Here is a 21434-nt window from a genome sequence, read left to right as displayed (position 1 = left end):
TCCAGCTGTTCCTATTACAAGAGGATAGTGATACTTTTCCTCATTAAATTAGATTTGGTTCAGGTAATCACCTAATCAGTACCTGATTAAGTAAAATGAGGTGTGCCTGTGTTGGAATATAACAGACACTGGAATAGAATGGCTGCCATACATGTAGATATTTAAGGAAAATTAGCAGTGGTCTTTTAATATTTTTCCAGAGCTGTATATTCAAGTTACAGTACAGTTAAATAATGTAAAACTACAGTTAAAGTGCAGTCTCTCAGCTTTAATTTGAGAGTTGATTCTAGGTGTGGCATTCGCATTTGGAAGCTGTTGCTGTGAACCCACAACATGCGATCAAAGGAGCTCTCAAGGCAGGTTAAACTGGCCATCCTTAGGCTGCAAAAAAAATTACATCCATCAGAGAGATAGCAGGAACATGAAGAGTGGCCAAATCAACAGTTTGGTACATATTGAGAAAAAAAGAAAGCACTGGTGACCTCTGCAACACAAAAAGACCTGGACATCCATGGCAGACAACTGGGGTGGATGATCATAGGATCCTCTCCATGGTAAAGAAAAACCTGTTCACAACATACAGCCAAGTGAAGAACACTCTCCAGGAGGTAGGCATATCATTATTCAAATCTACCATAAAGAGAATACTTCATAAGAGCAAATACAGAGGGTTCACCACAAGTTGCAAACCATTCATAAACCTCAAAAAGGTCAGATTAGTCATTGCCAAAAAACATCTAAAAAGCCAGTCCAGTTCTGGAACAGCATTCTTTGGACAGATAAAATTAAGATCAACCTGTACCCAAATAATGGGAAGAGAAATGTATGGAGAAGGCTATGAACTGCTCATACCACATCATCTGTAAAACATGGTGAAGGCAGTGTGGTGGCATGGGCATGCATGGCTTTCAATGGCACTGGGTCACTAGTGTTTATTGATGGTGTGACAGAGGACAGAAGCAGCTGGATGAATTCTGATATATTGTCTGCAGCAAAGTTGATTGGATGGTGCGTCACTTTACAGATTTACAATGACCCAAACGTTTTTTAAGGCAAAGCAAGCAAACAAGCAAGTTTATTTATATAGCACAATTCATACATCGAAGCAATTCAATGTTCTTTACAAAGAAAAATATATGAGAAGTGCAATAACATAAAAACAAATACTCAAATGAAAACATCAAAACAAAAGAATACATCATAATAATGAAAAATACAATAAGAAAACATATAAAGATTAAAAATGGGATAAAAACATAGGAAGCTATAAGGCTTCCTATGTGGTTAAGTTTAAGTGCTCAGTCACAGGCACGTGGAAAGAGAAGTTTTTTTAACCTGGTTTTTAACCTGGACAAAGAAGTGGAATATTCTGCAATAGCCAAGTCAATCACCTGATCTCAACCCGATCAAGCAAGCATTTCACTTGCTGAAGACAAAACTTAAGTCAGAAAGACCCATGAACAAACAACAACTGAAGTCAGCTGCAGTAAAGGCCTTGCAAAGCATCACAAAGAGGAAATCCAACATTTGGTGAAGTTCATGCATTCCAGTCTTTGCCTGCAAGTAGTCATTGCCTGCAAAGGATTCTCGACAAAGTATAGAAAATTAACATTTTGTTTATGATTGTGTTAATTTGTCCGATTACATTTGAGCCCCAGAAATAGGAGGACTGTGTATGAAACGTTTCCTATGATATTTTTGTTCATCCCCTTGAAATAAAGCTGAAAGTCTGCCCTTCAATTGCATCTTGGTTGTTTCATTTCCAATCCATTGTGGTGGCGTACAGAGCCAAAATTATAAAAATTGTGTCAGTGTCCAAGTATTTCCAGACCTAACTGTATATTCATGAATACACATACAATATAAAAGAACAAATGTAATCAAGTTTTATTTGGTGCAAAGCACACCTACACGAGGAGTCCAGACAAACGATCTTCCTGACATATTCTGGAACAGTAGCCAGGCAGTGGTATTTATGTTTCAGCATCCTCCGTGATGTTGCGTTAAACCTTATGAAAGGTTTCACCTAAATTAAAGGCTATATTCTGTAAATATTTTGATTCTAAGTTCAAGCTGATTAATAAAAATGAAAACTTTTCATAGCTTTGAATTGTTTTCTGACACCCCTGCTAGGAGAGGAGTGCATTTCCCTGGTCCGCAATGATTGAGCTTGGATGTGCCAAACCCTTTGTAGCACTAGAAGTCACTAAAATGAGATGAAAGAAAACCCATCTCACATCCCTCACATCCACCCCGGACAGTGCTGGCACAATTAGTTTCACCCTCTCTGTTGGTATGCAGCAACCACCTTTGCCTGATGGATGTGAAATTTTCTGGTGTACTTTTGTGTATAAGATTGTTTCACCTCCTTGCTTTCTACACTGCATTTTGGTCAGAATGGGGGGAAAAGCTGCAATTCAGTGACACTTGTATGTGGTAGTGGGTTGACTATTTTTCTTGTTTTAAATATTGACAGAACAACAAGTGAACAACATAGAGGGTCCATTTCTAACACTTTCTGGACTGCTACATTTCAGATGTGTTTTTATATATTTGTACTACTGGACAAATCCACCTTGTTTTATTAGTGATCTAAAGCAATTCTATGTATTTGCTTCATATAAAATTGTCCCAATGAATTAATTCATACCTCCTCAGAAATACTAGCCTGGATCCGGGCCTGGTCAGATGGTCTTTACTTCTCACTCCACTGTGACGTGCCACTCACACAGGACTTGTTTGAACTTTTTCCCCAAATCCCATGGACGTTTGGCATAGCAGGGACAGTAAAATATACTGCAGACAACACTTTATCATTGAGGAAATATTTGCAATGAGGAACCCCTCTCCAAAACCCTGAAACCTGTTCCAGGCACGAGGAGGATACATCTGGGGAATGCTTTCAGCCACGAAGAGCTGTTGTGTTTTTAGAATGAGCCACTGATCTGTCAGTGTTTCCATCCAGATAGGTTTGCTTTACACTGACATGCTAAAGGATACCAATCAGCTCATTGAACCAATGGAGAGAATACATGTTACAGTTGGTGACAGAAATGAAAAAGGAGCCCATAAAAAAATCCCAAATTCCCTTTCTGGGAAGACTATAACTGGAGACTAGTTGGCAACGGGAAATGATAAGCATTTGTGGTTAGCTAGAACCATTTATCTTGACATCCATGATGTCAAAGTAGAATAATTTCAATCCTGCAGGCCAAATGCCCCATTTCAACCAAAACAAGGCAAAATAGATAAAGAATATAGACATATTTCTGCTCACGGCTGATGCGTCTGTAAAGTACATGTATTTGTTTTAATCATCTGTGGTCAACTATGTCAGTTGTTTGTTTACTCAACCCAGTGGTTTGTCAGTTCCAGTGTTCACTCAATAAAATGGACTTAATGTACATTTTCTGAAATAAATGTGTTATCATGTTATCAATATCTTCGCCTATACCTTCACCAGTACTTTATTTGTGGAATTGGAGCAAATTGTCTGTCCCACTGATTATTTGCTGAATAACTAAGAGTCTAAATGAAGCATGAAGTTTTCTGTATTAGAAAAGTATGTTTAAAACCATCTTACCTGCCAGCACATAGGACACTAGCACAGACCTGTTTCCTTTCTAATTTGGATAGTAGTTGAAAAGTTCAGTTTAATTCTGAGATAAACATAAGCATTTTGTTACATCTGTAACATTTTCCCCCCTTTTTTGTATACCCTTATAATAAGCCTTTGTCCAGACCAGATTTACACAGTAATAAAAACTTAGGCATGAACTAACACCTTCTTTGAAGTGAATCTAAAATTCTCTTACGGAATAATTGTATTTTTTATTATTATTATTTATACAGGTTGTCTCATTGAGATAATCACTTTTTCAAGAGAGACTTGTTGACCAAGATCACAGCAGAGGGGGTGGCAGGAGCAGGGCCAGATTATGGAGCAGGCAAATGGGGCCTGGGTTCAGGGGCCTCTTTTAATTTGTGAATTCAAATTAAAAGAGGAAAAAGTTCTGACATGATTTATCTTTGTATCATTCTTTTACATCACCAAAACCTGGCATTTTAACAGGGGTGTGTAGACTTTTTATATCCACTCTATGTCACGTGGGTAAGCAGGACACGAGGCATAGAACTGAAGTACATCCTTTTAATATCTTTCTTTAAACCTCAAAAGAAACAGAAGGTGTGACACCAACTGAAACTGTTGGAGCACGCATAAAGCAAACACAAACATTGATCCAAAACACAAAGAGCCAAAAGGGCAACTTAAATAGGGTCACCAGATAGAGGCCTTTAATTGGGGACAATCAAAATAGCGGCAGAGGGATGCCTAGAGGCATGTCTGTGGTCAGGCCCTAACTGTGGCCCCCAGGCGCATAGAGATGCCTAGGGGCCCCTGTCAGGAGCTGACAAGTTACATTTTTAAGCAGGTTCTCATGTAGTATTTCCCTGTGTTATTTCTAATCCATTCTTCAATAATTTAAAAAGATGTCCTGCCTGTTCTGATGAGAAGCATCCCCACAGTATGATGCTGTCACCACCATACTTCACTGGTGTGTCTTGAGGCATGGAGATTGTTACATTTGTTCCAGACATAGCACTTTGAGTTTTGCCAACAATCTCTATTGTGGTCTTATCTGACCACAAAACTGTTTACCATAATGCAGCTGAGACACTCATGCTTTCAGATTATTACTTTTCAGACATGTTTACTGTCTTGCCATTGAGCAGTACAAGCCGGTTTTATGCTGAGCTCTTAAAATGTGTGCACCATTACTCCACTCTCTGCCAGTGGACTCTATGGCTCCTTCAAAGTGATTGTGAGTCTCTCTGTGGCTTTGCTCACAAGTCTTCTTCTTGTTTAGGTTCTGAGTTTTGGTGGACAGCCTTTTCTTGGCAGTGCCTGAATGGTGTAATGCAGCTAACAGGTCTTTAGTATTATACAACCATGTTCACTGGGATATGTAAACACATGGATATTAGTTTGTACCCTTTTCCTTACCATTAGCATTAGTTTATGTAGAATGCTAATTTCTATAGTATACTCTTTGGTCTTCATTTTCCTCGAGATTAACAGCCTGACGAATGATCTTTCAACATTGTGTTTTTTATACAGAAAATTTTACAATAACGGTAATGGTTCACAGGTGGTAGCCAATGGTAAGGTCTATGTTAAAGCAATTTCTTTAATTGTATAATGTAATGTGTAAACTGGGATTGAATACTAGCAACATACATTTATAAAACCCATGTTACCTTACAATAACTGATTTTAAGTCTAAGAGCAAACTTTCGATGTCCATATGTAATTGAATAATATTTTAGAATTGGTCAGGGTTTTAATCAGGATACTTTTCCAAGGCACTGTATACCATAGTCTAATCACGATTGTTTTAACGCCACTGTAATATTTTAAACAAAATTACACTGACCTTGGCACTGTGTTTATTAGGAAGTCCAAAACAGATAACCCCTCAAGTCTAGTCTCAACATTACCCTGGCGAAGAGATGAAGTGCAACACGTGCGACGTTGGGGGGAGTGTCTGCTGCGAGAAGGAATCTAGCCTACTCCAACTCCTGCAGACACAGTGCGGAACTCTATTCTCTCCATTGAGAACCTGGCAGACTCAACTAGTGGAACTGACCCGGGCTGAATTTTACTAAAACAAATCTGTTCCAGATACATTTATTGTATTTTGTCAGTTATCAGCCTACATAATGACATTGTGCTGGGTAACCGTTGTTTCTGTATGGTGTTTGATCGCGTTAAGTTCGGCGCGCAGGTCTGGTGCTGAGGACGGGGACGTTCTAGAGAAAATAAACAGCGCGAGATGCACTTCGCGCTGCCTCACTCTGCACATGACACAACTCACAGCATCTTTTAAACATCTTCAGGTAAAGTCATTTAAATTGATTACAACCTTTAATAGATACTTTGATGTTTGAAAGTATGTAGGTGCCCACCCGTTGTGCGTATTTGGATACGTTCATGGAATTAAATTAGCTTTTTCAATGTGGTGCCTTATGTCTGAATGAAAGTTCGGTAGCGCAATAAAACTGAGTAGATTGTGCATATGAGGACTAACGTGTGCATTTTAACCCCGGCATATGGACGGAACTTTAAAATGGGTGAGTAGCCTACTGGTTGGGGAGGTAGAAACAAATTATACTTTTCGTCTTCAACATGCGCGTTTGATTTAGCGGATGGGAAAGTCATTAACCACTAAGCCTTGCTTGACGTAAGTCTGAATGTTGCAAGGCGTGAGTGCGTGGGGGGTAGGGTTGGGGTTTTGCACGGGCGGTCTCGGCCAATGCTTTAGATCTGCGGCCACCTGGGTGCAGGGTGGAGGAGTAATGAGGGTGGCCTTTGGTTGACTATGCTTCCACTCTCTGCTCTGGGTTGAAAGGTGTCAGCGTGTTGCTGATTCACAGCTCTGAAGACCGAGATATGGAAGGAGGGAAAATGGGAATGGAGGTGAAGTTGTCTGGGGCTCTTGCGTTTCTTCTGAAAACAGAGGGACCTGTAGAGTGTTAACTAATTTTTTGATTGACTACCTAACAAAATTCATTCTAGCTATTTGGACCTAATCCTTAAGGATATAGTACAATTAATATATCCCTAAGGATTACACCACATGTAATTTGTAGTTTATGTTGCATTAATATGCCTCCTAGTCATTATTCCCATTCTGACAGAATGGATTGAAAAATACAATAATAAACATGTTAATAAATAAAATGCTCCTAGGCTCCTCCACAAATGTCAAGGTGGCACAGTGAAAAATCTTTGTTCTGTCCTTTGCACAACAATTAACCCCAATTGCTCCCAGGTGCCCAATGAGGCACCTCTCCAATTGGAAATGGTAGGGTTAAAAGCAGTAATCAAATGTCAGTTGGACCTTGTGTTCAATTGGCAACTAAATAAATTAAATTGTTAATTCATTAAACAATTAAGTTCAGTAATTATAAAATGCCTCTCTTCAAACAGTTCTTAATCGGGTGTTTCCTACACAGAACATATGATCACATGAAATTGAGATTTTATGTTTGACTTCAGGCTGGGTGGTTAAACCACAGACTTTATGATAACAGCCAGAGATGACATCATCTGAGAAATTACCATAGTTAAGTCATCATCTGTGGTTGAATGCCAAATACTCCTAATTCTGTACTGTAGAGCCACAGGGCCATGTGTGTATGTGTGTGTGAATGAGAGAGTGAATCCCACCCTGGCTTTGCTTGCTTGCTTGCTACCACAGGAATGTGACTATTTCCAGTTCACACCTCAGTTAGCCTACTGCTTTGTAAGTAGTACAGTGTGTAGTGTTCTGTTCAGTATATGTTCCCTGTAGCATCTGTGTATGTTTGTGCATGCGTTTATGTGTGTCTGTGGATCAGGTCAGGCGTAACCAATGCAGCCTTCCAAACCACCTACAAGCTCAGAAAGATAAACAGTATATTTCTCCCTGATGTCATCCTCTCCCACCCAGGGCTATGATTTACTCTTCGGCCAGCAAGAGAAGTGCTCGCTTGTCGTTGAAGGTGCTTAACCTCAGTCAGCTTGAGAGAGTGAGAGAGTCAGAGACAGAGAGAGGTAGAGAGCCTCACGGGCCAACCATAGCTCTGCTAGATCACCCTCCCTTCCTGCTGATCAGTACCTCAGCTCTGCTATCTTATCACTCACTCAGCCAAGAAGATATTGCTTCATGCTTGCTTTATATTACCCTAAAACTGTATGCCTAACGTTAACCATGCTGAAGGCCATTAATCTTGCTCTCGGTTCTGAATGAGCTTTGTCATTCTTCTCCTGTGGGTTAAGGGAGACAGTTTATGATGCAGGTCGTATTGACCTGTCATCACAAAGAGAAGCGCTGTGGCTGCTTTAGCAACCTGATGTCCTCACTGCTGTTCCCTAAGATAGTTATATTCGATTTTTCAGGAACACTTTAGAGATTACTTTAGAGTTCATCTGGGACTTGGCAGACAGGGCTGTTTAATACCTACGATATAGGCCAAATGCATTTACGCCATTCAGTCAGCCTGTCTTTCTCCTTTAAGCAAAGCCCTGACTTTCCTGTCCAGACAGCAGTGAGGATAGCATGTGTTTGAGCATTCAGATGGCTGCTCTTCTCAGCCCAAAGACAGAATGGTATGACAATAACTTTGAAAATGAGTTTGAAAATAAAGAAACATTGAAAGGAAGTAGTATTAAATGACACTGTGTAAAAGAAGCTGCAATCTCAGGAGACGCCAGATTACATTGGCTTCCCTGCTATAAAATGTCCCAGATCTTTCAGACCATGAAGGGTCTTTGTGTGTGTGTTGGGAGAATGAAGCTAGTGGTTTTCCTTCTTTTCCTAGGATTGAGACAATACAAGTATCAAGACTGGTTAGTATTGTCACTCAAAATTAAAAGTGATTAAAAGTACTAAGGAAAACATTTCTCATTTGAACCCTCTAGCGTCAACAAGGGAAATAGCAGAAACAAGTATTGCAATATATTTCTGATGACAATAACTTTAAAAACTGGAAACAACTCCTCTATGTAAAATATTGTCTGCTATAACTTAGAAAATTAAGAATGAAATCATTCCAAACCTATATGTATACTATCTATTAGAATGCCAAGCTAGCTAGCTGTTATTTTGTTAGCTGCTAAGGCTATCTACCATTGTGAACACATTGTATTGTCACAGGCCTACTTTCTCTTCTCTTCGTGTTCTAGACATGTAGACCTGTCTGCTCTGATTGGCCACTGACTCTCACAGCTCTGACCAATCCTTAATCATCTTTCCCCTGTAAGCGGCTGAGTATCAACGTGGATATCGTACAAGCTAAATAAAATAAAATAATATATTACATATTGCTAAATATAATACAATTACAGTCAGTCATTAACCTCAGAAGCAAACAGTATACTTGACCATCCTACCAGGAACACTTCACACTTGGTACATCATACAATGTGTAATTCATTTTTCATTAAACTTTCAGGGCATTGAACCAGTGTGGTGAGTTCTCCCGTGAACAACAGACCCATTAAGTTAGCAAAGTCATACTTCCTCATTTCAGGTATGATAATGCTCCATAGAGCAAGAGGTGGAGGGAAAGAGGTACTCTGCATTGCCTGTCTAACTCTCTCCCTCCTCTACTACAGGTAGTTTGACTGGGAGGTATATGATGTAGCTTAATATTAAACCACTGCTCTGACAGTAGCCTGATTGATCTCTGTCCTTATCCAAATAGCAGGGCATTCCTGTGTGTGTCAGTGTTTTACCGCTGTTGGAATTGAGGTCACTGATATACACCTAGTGTGCCTTTGTAGTGCGTTGCTCTCTCTCTTTCTCCATTTCTATTACACTCTTGCTCGTTCTCTATCAGCACTCTGTTAGAAAGCCAGTCATGCATACAAAGCCAGGATATTAAAAGTCTGTTTAACCTCAAATGTCAAGCAGTGGAACATAGTAGTATCAGGGGTAAATGAAGAGTTCATAAAAAGCAATGTATGGACTTCTTGAGACATTGTAACATCTGGAAGTCAGTACATACAGTCAAGTGATACTCATCAATCAAAAGCAAACTGGGTAATACACTTTTTAATATTAGACAGTACTTGTGTCCTTCAGGATATTACATATACATTCCAGTAGTAATTGCTGGTATGTAGACATCCGTTTATGGAGCCAGATTGTTTTCCCAAAGAATATACATGGCTCATTTTTAAGGTTGACTTAGCAACATGACATCATCTTACACAGTTTGGGAACTTCCTTCTTACAGACAACAAACCACAACGCCGTAAATTACATTTAACAGACTCCCATCATTGGTTCCTTCTAAATGTGAATCCTCCTTCAAGAATGCACACACAAAGAGCTATCCAACAGTGAGTGTCTTGGCAGATTTAAATGTAGATATTGTTGTTATTGTCGTTTCTCCGAGCAGGAAGTCATCCCTGTATGTATGATGACATAACTCGTCATTTGGGTCATGTCGGTGGACCGGCGTGTGGGAATCCTCTCGAGGGCTGGATGTGTAATTACCCAGTTAGAGACATGAGCATTAGTTTCATCTCATCCCAGAGGAAGTCTCAAGGTTGTTATTCGACGTGAATTACTCTGAACCAGGCTGTTGCTGACACACACAGGCAATAAACGTGCCACTTTGTAGGTTACCATTTTTACAGGATGTGGGGGACTGCGAATAACAGCACACGACAAGACTCATTTTGCTGTCGCACACGGAAAGAATGGGGGGGAAACCTCACCGTTTGGGGATTTTCTGGGAATTGACAGTGTGTCAAAAACAGAATGTATCTGAAATAACAATTGCAACACATTTTATAAATATAAGTGTACAGGCCGACGAAGTAACTTACAGTGGACTAGGATTGCCTTGCTGCCATGACACACAGATTACGACACACACAGAGACTTTTTAACACAACATCTGGTGAAAGTGGTATGTATATCTGGCCTAAAGTCTGGGGGTTATGTTTTCCTGGGAATTGTAAGTTCCCTGTTGGGCTCCAACATTACAGCAATTACACACCATTACCTTACCTTATCTCTATCAGTAGACTGTTGGGAAACGGTCTGTAACTGACTGGGCTTGTACTGTAAGTCAGTTGCTTGCCTTTGTAGCTGATGTATAATTGGGCCATTAAACATGGCAGTTGGTAGCTACATGATGTGTTCAGAAGTACTGTGGGCTTGAAACCCCTCTCTTTGCTAACCCAGCCACTTCTACTTTAAATGGGAGTCTTTTGCCACCCCTCCCACACACGCACAGGAACACAACAGCAAAAAAGACTTCGGATTTTATATATGTTTGTTGGACATTTACAGTGAGAAGGTCTTGCCATGGCAGGCAGGTAGGCAGGTAGTATGGCTGGTCCACCTTAGTATCCAGAGAGAAGCTATTACAGTCTTCCATGTCATTCAGTGCTCCTGAACATGGCAGAATTAGGGGAATAAATACTGGTAACTCTACTTCCTGGAGCTCACAGAGCCTTAAGTAAGGCAATAAAGGGGACTTTGTATTTGTTCAAGCCCAATCCCCCTCTTCAACATTTTCACTCTCAGATACAATAGTGTTTAGATTCCTTTATTGTGCGTACAACTGCAGTTTTTTGCAAATTTAATTTGCTCTGGTACAGGGACACAGGGCTTAAACAGCTGCACAACCAAGTCATCCGGTCATACCACATACTGTAACTCGTAGTTCACAGTTTATACAGTTCATACCCCCCCCCCCCCACCGTCTCCCTCTCAGACTTCCTAACAACACAGGTGGAATCCAGACACAGAGAATGGGCGGAGATGGGATGAGACATTCCCAGTGAAATTCGCAGGAATGGCAAGAGAGAGTGCATGTAAAAGCTGAAGTATCACCGGGCTAAGGTCTGACTGAGAGAAGACGAGACCCAGACACATGCAAGAACCCACGTACGGAACACACTCACACACAAAGATATACAGCGTTGTTTAGGTACAGTAAAGACATTTTGACCCAGATGTGTATATGTTTGAGTTCTAGGAGAGCGTGCAGTACAAACATACAGCCTGTCGTACTGGCGGTCCCTGCAGAGGACTACAGCAAGCTCACAGCCTCCTGCTTTTCACCCGTGTCCTTCAAACACAACTTAAGGGTTCACTCCCTTCATTGACCCTGTCAATCAAGTCTTCTATTCAGTTTGTTAAAGAGGGAGCGTTTTAGACCGTATCATCACAAGGCATCTAAACAGCAGACTCCATCAAAGGCCAAAGGTGATACACTCAAAGCTAAAAGTCCCAAATGTAGTCATTAGTTTCCTCCCCAGAGCCACGGAATGGGAGAAAAACCCAAAGGGAGAAAGAGAGACGGCGAGATAAACTTGCGATTAGTCGTTCAACAAACAAAGGGCTCTCAAGCTCAAGTGCCTCTGTTGTGCTTTCCAGCATTTGTTCCTCTCCCTTTTTCACTTTGCTTGTTACTGCCTCCTAATTACGGATTTGGTCTTTTCTTCTTCTTTTCTTCTGGTGGCCTAATCAGGTGGCAGCTTGAGTCCAGTAGCTGATTTGATCTTGTGTGGTGGTGTGACCCTTTAGCATTCCTGGTGAGATCAGTGTCCCCTATGAACCTTAAGATCCTGACCCCACAAACACAATGGCCATTCTTTCTGCTCCTATGAGGTAATTAAGATGTGTGTGCATGCAGGTGTGCTCTACACTTGTGTGAATGTGTGTGTGTCTCCCGGTGTGTAAAAGACTGAGGCAACTGTTTGGTAATGGGAGATGATCTTATGTTGGGGGTAAATACATGCTCACTCAGGGAGCATGTGTTTGGGGCTCATTAGAAAGGCTTATCTCACACACACACACACACACACCCTCCAAGCTCAGAGGTTTGTACTTTAATTGTTGTTTTTCATCTTTGAGGAATGGGATTGGCTCATCCTGTAACTCGCAAGGCAATCTTTACATGACATCACCAAGCCTTCCCAAGTCAACGCTGCACTTTTATAATTCATATAAAGCTTCACTTGCAGCTTTGCTATAGTGTTGGTGTTTTCTCTCCCTGATGTATCAGACGGACAATAGCAGTTAATCACTTAAGTGAAAGCATTCAACTTATTTTAGAGTAATGCATCGAATTGACTCTCCATTTGGTTGGTATGTGAACTGTAGTGACAACAGTTTGCATTCAAACCAATCCCCCTGCTTCCCACGTGTACAAGTATTTTACTATTTTGTCTACCAGCTAAAAATTGGTTAAAACTGTATTTTATATGTTGAATACATTTCACACTGAATTAGATGGCACAATGTTTCCCCACACTATTTAGTGCTATTTTCTCGTAATATCCAAAATTTTGTGAACTGTATAGAAACGTAGTAACCAGGAAATGACAGATTTTGCTTGCATTGTTTGTCATTGTGCTTGAGGTAGAGATTACCAGATTGCTTATATCCCTTTCAGAAAGGTAATTGTGCCTTTTTTGCAGAAACAATTCTGGCTTAATAATAATGCTTACAGTATATTGTTCCTCTTTATATATACAAATGTTCACCCAAATGTTGGTGGCATTTACATTTCATGTAGACATTGAAGTAGATGGGAATTCTGAAAGGTGGGAGGGATTTACCACAGTTTGTAACCCAGCATTGTGGAGCCATCTGAGACCACTTACACACATTAAATTACCAAAATCTTAAACAACAAAGCAATTTTGTCATTTTTTGATGAGAGGCTTGATATCCTGCCTTGTTGCTGAGGTGCCCTGCGGCCTGAATTTGACAGTACATTCTATTGGCCAAAATATATAAAGATTGTTTTTATTTCATAACTGTTAGGAACTTATTGGGGATTGAAGACTCTGAAGAGAGATAAAGAATAAGCGTCTGGAAATCACAGCCCTTTTCATCATTTCTGAATGCATTTCTTACTGGTACTCAGTAACGGTGTGAACAGGCAATTAGAACTAAACACTATACTTATTCACGATGATATCAAAAGATGGATGTGTTCTAGACATCATACCCGGACCATCTATGGCCTATCAAAGGAGCTATCTGGGCTACAGATTTTAAAACATTTTGAAATGTAATAGTGTGTTATACCCTCCTAAAGGAGAGCTAAAACTATGATGCATTACTACATCATTTTGTTTCATAACAATTTCACAGATTTCACAAACCATTTAGAAGTTAAATAATGCGCTATATACAGTGGGGAGAACAAGTATTTGATACACTGCCGATTTTTCAGGTTTTCCTACTTACAAAGCATATAGAGGACTGTCATTTTTATCATAGGTACACTTCAACTGTGAGAGACAGAATCTAAAAAAAAAATCCAGAAAATCACATTGTATGATTTTTAAATAATTAATTTGCATTTTATTGCATGACATAAGTATTTGATCACCTACCAACCAGTAAGAATTCCAGCTCTCACAGACTTGTTAGTTTTTCTTTAAGAAACCCTCCTGTTCTCCACACATTACTTGTATTAACAGCACCTGTTTGAACTAGTTACCTGTGTAAAAGACACCTGTCCACACACTCAATCAAACAGATCTGGGGCTCCATGCAAGATCTCACCTCGTGGGGCATCAATGATCATGAGGAAGGTGAGGGATCAGCCCAGAACTACACGGCAGGACCTGGTCAATTACCTGAAGAGAGCTGGGACCACAGTCTCAAAGAAAACCATTAGTAACAATATGCCGTCATGGATTAAAATCCTGCAGCACACGCAAGGTTCCCCTGTTCAAGCCAGGGCATGTACAGGCCCGTCTGAAGTTTGCCAATGACCATCTGGATGATCCAGAGGAGGAATGGGAGAAGGTCATGTGGTCTGATGAGACAAAAATAGAGCTTTTTGGTCTAAACTCCACTCGCCGTGTTTGGAGGAAGAAGAAGGATGAGTACAACCCCAAGATGCTTTTCTGCAAAGGGGACAGGATGACTGCACCGTATTGAGGGGAGGATGGATGGGGCCATGTATCGCAAGATCTTGGCCAACAACCTCCTTCCCTCAGTAAGAGCATTGAAGATGGGTCGTGGCTGGGTCTTCCACGACCCGAAACACACAGCCAGGGCAACTAAGGAGCGGCTCCATAAGAAGCATCTCAAGGTACTGGAGTGGCCTAGCCGGTCTCCAGACCTGAACCCAATAGAAAATCTTTGGAGGGAGCTGAAAGTCTGTGTTGCCCAGCAACAGCCCCGAAATGATGGATCTGGAGAAGGTCTGTAAGGAGGAGTGGGCCAAAATCCCTGCTGCAGTGTGTGCAAAGCTGGTCAAGAACTACAGGAAACGTGTGATCTCTGTAATTGCAAACAAAGGTTTCTGTACCAAATATTAAGTTCTGCTTTTCTGGTGTATCAAATACTTATGTCATGAAATAAAATGCAAATTAATTACAAAAAAATCATACAATGTGATTTTCTGGATTTTGGTTTTAGATTCCATCACTCACAGTTGAGGAGTACCTATAATAAAAATGACAGACTTCGACATGCTTTGTAAGTGGGAAAACCTGCAAAATCGGCAGTGTATCAAATACTTGTTCTCCCCACTGTATATATATGTATTGTTTCCACTAGACTTTTATCAAGGATTTGTGTTTCTACGTGTGGATTACCCACACAGAAAACTCATGCAAAACATATATGTACATATATCTAGAGGATTTCTCAACATATATTTACATAGGTGCCCTGAATATGTTTATGTAATATATAACTTGCACTTCTCACAAGAAAATGCATGTCATACACTGTATTTTAACATTGAATATTATGTGTTAAAATAATGAAATTAATATTGCAGTATATTAAGCATTTCTGGAATTAAGCATCATGGAATTTACCTTCAAGTCATTATTTTCCAGAGTATCTTCTTGTTATAATGAGTTTAACTTATTATCATTGGCAAAATGGGGAGCAAACCAACATAACCACCAGTCTAGGCCATATTGCCTTCCCATTATTAAAAAGACAATTATTATGTTTTTACAAACAAGAGTCGATTTGTAAATTGTACAGTATATATTTACCATAGTATCTATTCAAGGCATTGTAAGCAAAGAAACAACTGGGTAAAGTCAATCATCTTAATTTAATAACGACCTTTATTCACAGTATCATACAACTGCTATTATGTCACAATATAAAGACAAATTTTTTGTAAATACACTAAAGTTTTGACTTTAGTCACTGTCAAGCAGCATATAGCACCTTTTTCCGTTTCAATATAATGAACCACTTTGTACTCCAAGTTTAAATTTCAAAAGAGACTCATTATGAAAATGATATGCATACATTTTAACACAGTGTCATGAATGCTATTCCTCTTTGTAAAAGTACTTCAAAGAAATGACTAGATAACATAATGAACAGATGACAGGAAACAATACAAATATGGAAATACAGTGGATATAAAAAGTCTACACACCCCTGTTAAAACCCGTTCTTGTGATGTTAAAAACTTTTCATGTTTTTCCACCTTTAATATGACCTATAATGTGAACAATTCAATTGAAAAACAAACTGAAATCTTTAAAAACTCACAATAACCTGGTTGCATAAGTGTGCACACCCTTAAACTAATACTTTGTTGAATCACCTTTTGATTTCATTACAGCACTCAGTTTCAAGGTGTTACGCTACTATATTATTGTGCTGGGGGATATGAGTAATGCACTTTCTAACTTTTCTCAGTCTCCAGTTTTACATTTTAGGAGGAGATGAGGTCCTGGTCCACAACTGCTGTTGTAAAAAGGGCTTTATAAATAAATTTGATTGATTGAGTCTTTTTGACGTGGCAATATTTACCCACTCTTCTTGCAAAAGCGCTCCAAATCTGTCAGATGGCGAGGACATCTCCTGTGCACAGCCCTCTTCAGATCACCCCACAGATGTTCAATTGGATTCAGGTCTGGGCTCTGGCTGGGCCATTCCAAAACGTTAATCTTCTGGTGAAGCCATGCTTTTTTAGATTTGGATGTGTGCTTTGGGTCGTTGTCATGCTGAAAGGTGAACTTCCTCTTCATCGTCAGCTTTCTAAAGAACGCCTGAAGGTTTTGTGCCAAAATTGCCTGGTATTTGGAACTGTTCATAATTCCCTCCCTGACTAAGGCCCCGGTTCCAAGTAAAGAAAAACAGCCCCAAAGCATGATGCTGCCACCACCACTTTGGGTTTGGTGTTCTTTGGGTGATGTGCAGTGTTGTTTTTGCGCCAAACATACCTTTTGGAATTATGGCCAAAAAGTTCAACCTTGGTTTCATCAGACCATACCATACCATACCATCTTCTTCCGCTTATCCGGGGCCGGGTCGCGGGGGCAGCAGTCTAAGCAGGGATGCCCAGACTTCCCTCTCCCCAGACACTTCCTCCAGCTCTTCCGGGGGGACACCGAGGCGTTCCCAGGCCAGCCGGGAGACATAGTCCCTCCAGCGTGTCCTAGGTCTTCCCCGGGGTCTCCTCCCGGTGGGACGGGACCGGAACACCTTCCCAGGAAGGCGTTCCGGAGGCATCCGAAAAAGATGCCCAAGCCACCTCAGCTGACCCCTCTCGATGTGGAGGAGCAGCGGCTCTACTCTGAGCTCCTCCCGGGTGACCGAGCTTCTCACCCTATCTCTAAGGGATCGCCCGGCCACCCTGCGGAGAAAGCTCATTTCGGCCGCCTGTATCCGGGATCTTGTCCTTTCGGTCATGACCCAAAGCTCATGACCATAGGTGAGAGTAGGAACGTAGATTGACTGGTAAATCGAGAGCTTCGCCTTGCGGCTCAGCTCTTTCTTCACCACGACAGACCGATACATCGACTGCATTACTGCAGAACCTGCACCGATCCGTCTGTCAATCTCCCGTTCCATCCTTCCCTCACTCGTGAACAAGACCCCTAGATACTTAAACTCCTCCACTTGAGGCAGGCACTCTCCACCAACCTGAAGTGGGCAAGCCACCCTTTTCCGACTGAGGACCATGGCCTCGGATTTGGAGGTACTGATTTTCATCCCCACCGCTTCACACTCGGCTGCAAACCGTCCCAGCGCATGCTGAAGGTCCTGGTTAGAAGGGGCCAACACGACAACATCATCTGCAAAGAGCAGAGACGAAATTGTGTGGTCCCCAAACCTGACACCCTCTGGCCCCTAGCTGCGCCTAGAAATTCTGTCCATAAAAATTACGAACAGAACCGGTGACAAAGGGCAGCCCTGCCGGAGTCCAACATGCACTGGGAACAAGTCTGACTTACTGCCGGCAATGCGGACCAAGCTCCTGCTTCGGTTGTACAGGGACCTGACAGCCCTTAGCAAAGGACCCAGGACCCCATATTCCCCAAGCACCCTCCACAAGATGCCGCGAGGGACACAGTCGAATGCCTTCTCCAAATCCACAAAACACATGTGGATTGGTTGGGCAAACTCCCATGAACCCTCCAACACCCTGTAGAGGGTATAGAGCTGGTCCAGTGTTCCACGGCCCGGACGAAAACCACACTGTTCCTCCTGAATCCGAGGTTCTACTATCGGCCGTATTCTCCTCTCCAGAACCCTGGCATAGACTTTCCCGGGGAGGCTGAGAAGTGTGATCCCCCTATAGTTGGAACACACCCTCCGGTCCCCCTTCTTAAAAAGAGGGACCACCACCCCGGTCTGCCATCCCAGAGGCACTGTCCCCGACCGCCACGCGATGTTTCATCAGACCATAACACATTTTCCCACATGTTTTTGGGAGACTTGATGTTTGTTTTTGCAAACTTCAGCTGGGCTTGGATGTTTTTCTTTATGAGAAAAGGCTTCCGTCTTGCCACCCTACCCCAAATCCTATTCATATGAAGAATACGGGAGATTGTTGTCACATGTAGCACTCAGCCAGTACTTGACAGAAAATCCTGTTGTTAATGTTGCTTTAATGTTGCTTTAGGCCTCTTGGAAGCCTCCCTGACCAGTTTTCTTCACGTCTTTTCATCAATTTAGGAGGGACATCTAGTTCTTGGTAATGTCTCTGTTGTGCCATATTTTCTCCACTTGATGATGACTGTCTTCACTGTGTTCCATGGTAAATCTAATGCTTTGGAAATTATTTTGTACCATTCTCCTGACTGATATCTTTCAACAATGAGATCCCTCGGATGCTTTGGAAGCTCTCTGCGGACTGCGGCTTTTGCTCTGAGATGCAACTACGATAATGTCAGGAAAACAGCTGAACTTTATTTATTATATAATCAGAGTCACTTTAAATGATGGCAGGTGTGTAATGACCTCTATTTAACATGAGTTTGAATGTGATTGGTTAATTCTGAACACAGCCACATACCCAGTTATAAGAGGGTGTGCACACTTATGCAACCAGTTAATTGTAAGGTTTCTATTTTTCATTTGTCCCCCTGTGAGATTTCAGTTTGTTTTTCAATTGAATTGTAGGTCACATTAAAAGTGGAAAAGGTTCTGACATTGATCTTTGTCTCATTCTTTTACATCACAAAAACCTGGCATTTTAACAAGGATGTGTAGACTTTTTATATCCACTATATTGTAGTGCGATGGCTCAAAAGTACAGAGTGGATAAATATTTCTGAGAGACAAAATTTGGAAGGTATGAAAGGACATTGAAAGGCAGAGATAATCCCACAGGGCTTGCGGGTAGGCAGCACACCTCTGTATAGTCTCCAAATGCCAATTTTATCCCAGGTATTACATTTGTGCTTAAATAACATGGGTAGCGGAACGTTTATTAACTGAAAGTGTACTTTTGTACAAAGATTACTGTATTTGGTCATCCATACAGTTGAATTGCTAACCAGCACGCTATGTGAATTACGAGGAAATCAAAAGCATTGGCTGAATCTCAAATCACATGCTACATACTACGTACTACAAGTGTGTACTTTGCGGATGATAGTGAAGTACATACTGTTTTGTATATAGTAAGCTAGTATGCCAGTATTGGGACCAATTGGGACATACTGCCTCTTCAGAAAATTACGCCTCGACATCAGATAATTTTGTCACGCATTAACATCACGCCAAGTTTGAATATTTAGCTAGACACCATTAATCATTGTGTTGAATTTATTAACGTTTCTTATTAGGTTTACTTCCACAACAAATAACATCTATGAACTGTGTGGCTTTTATTAGACAGTAATAGGCCTACTACTATCTACTTACTACTTGGAATAGTCATAAGAATTGAGCAATTATTAGTGAGACTTAAGATGAACTTTACAGTGCCAAAGCAATTTCATTTCATGGAACACCGTTAGTTTTTCTTTAATTCGTGAATGACATTGATGCACTAACTATCAATATACTGAAGGTGAAGATAACTGACTATTTCCTCAAGTGAAAACCCCTCCTCTTTTACTGTGCAAGGGGTTGTGATCTATAGGCTATTATCCCAAAAAGCATGCACGGATACGTACTTCGAAAATCCACCAGAAATAGTTGCAATATACCCGTAAACAATTTTATTTTAGGCTTACTATAATGTTGTAGCCTTCAAAGTTTTTGTTGATCCTGAACAATTCAGTCAGTCAATCACTCAGTAAGAGACGTTCACTCTTCTTGGCAAAAACAAAAAACATAAAACCTTAAAAAGCAATTAAAAAACGATCTAAGACATATGTATATTGCACTGTAAGAAGAGCAGAAGGAATCACACAGTAGACTTCTTATAAGACATGCTAAAGTACCCTTATTATTGACTTTCATAGTTAGTTACCAGCAAGAGTATTTGAGGACCAACCAATCCGTGGTCACGGCCTGGTCAGGTGATGACGCACACCCAGCACTGTGGTTTCACGTTGTGGCATGGGTCGCCAGGTTGACTACGGCCTTTCCTCACTACCACTTCCACACACAGATGTAGAGCTGGTCTGGCCTTACCCACTACAGCCTTGAATGAAAGGACGAAGTGTGTTACGGAAAGGGAAAGGGCAAGGGGGTGTGTCCATCTTTCTAAGTGTGGTGGAGGCCTATCGTATTTGTTGAGAAATGTGTGATATTGTATCACAGTGATGAAGTGATGACTCAAAGTGTGATTCATTTAATGATTTGTGTTTTCTGTGTTGCAGAGTGATGATGTCTTGGGCTGGTGTGATAGCCACAGGAGGTGTTCACAGGTAAGGAACTGCTTGTAGAATAGTGCTTAATAGTGTGTGTGTGTGTAATTGCAAACAAATACCAACACATTTTCCATCTTACCCTGCATTATCACCACACAGACCTGACATTCTGGATATTTTCGCTCCTCCAGATTACATTTAATTCAGTTCTAGGTAAATGGCCATAGGCCACTGGTTCTATCTGAACCAAACATCTTCTAAAAGTCCAAGGTAGTGTATTTTCTGTGGAGTGTAAACCCATTACACATGTAGACACATTCACACCCACTGGATACACACAGACTAACATCTGCAACAATGAAGATGTGGTCATTGCATGTTCACCCAGACATGTTCCTCCCATCAACTAAATGTTTTTGTAAAGGACCTGTCTCTCCCCTTCTACTTACCTTGATGACATTCCTGGATGCTTCCTGTGTTCAGCACCTGGAGTCCCTTCAGCACCGTGGGCACATTTCCAGTGAACTAATGACCTTGAATAGATTGTCATCATGTGGCTCACAGGGGGTGAACGCGGTCTGTTTTGCCAGTTAAATCTCATTAAGTCACTCTGTCTCTCTCGCTCTCTCTCTCCTACACAAACGCACACACACACACACAAAACACACACACATTTGTTTTTGAATCCTTGTGGGCCCAGAAAAAGTATTCCCTATTTTTCCCTATCTCCAAATCCTGACCCTAATTCAAACCCTGAAAGTTACCCTAACATGAACTCAAATGAAATCTAACCCTGTGCGACCACAACATGTAGGGCATGTCGTTTGTAGTCACCTATATGTATTACGATTTGGTTCACTGTGTGTAGCCA

The 21434-nt window shown here is 41.0% G+C and overlaps 1 protein-coding gene across 2 annotated transcripts in view; it reads left to right on the top strand.

The window, feature by feature from the left end:
- The first annotated feature begins 5607 nt into the window (after window positions 1-5607).
- anos1b (anosmin 1b) overlaps window positions 5608-21434 on the top strand; it is a 79221-nt gene continuing 63394 nt past the window's right edge. For both annotated transcript variants that reach the window (XM_010872521.3, XM_010872520.3), the window contains exons 1-2: window positions 5608-5898; window positions 20573-20620. In XM_010872521.3, the coding sequence (XP_010870823.2) occupies window positions 5722-5898; window positions 20573-20620 (225 nt within the window). In that variant the 5' untranslated portion in view covers window positions 5608-5721. The remainder of the gene's footprint in view (window positions 5899-20572; window positions 20621-21434) is intronic.

This window comes from Esox lucius, chromosome 8 (genome assembly GCF_011004845.1).
Source record: "Esox lucius isolate fEsoLuc1 chromosome 8, fEsoLuc1.pri, whole genome shotgun sequence".
NCBI lineage: Eukaryota > Metazoa > Chordata > Actinopteri > Esociformes > Esocidae > Esox > Esox lucius.
The sequence above is the reverse complement of the archived record's forward strand: the minus strand, read 5'-3'. Positions and strand labels throughout refer to the sequence as shown.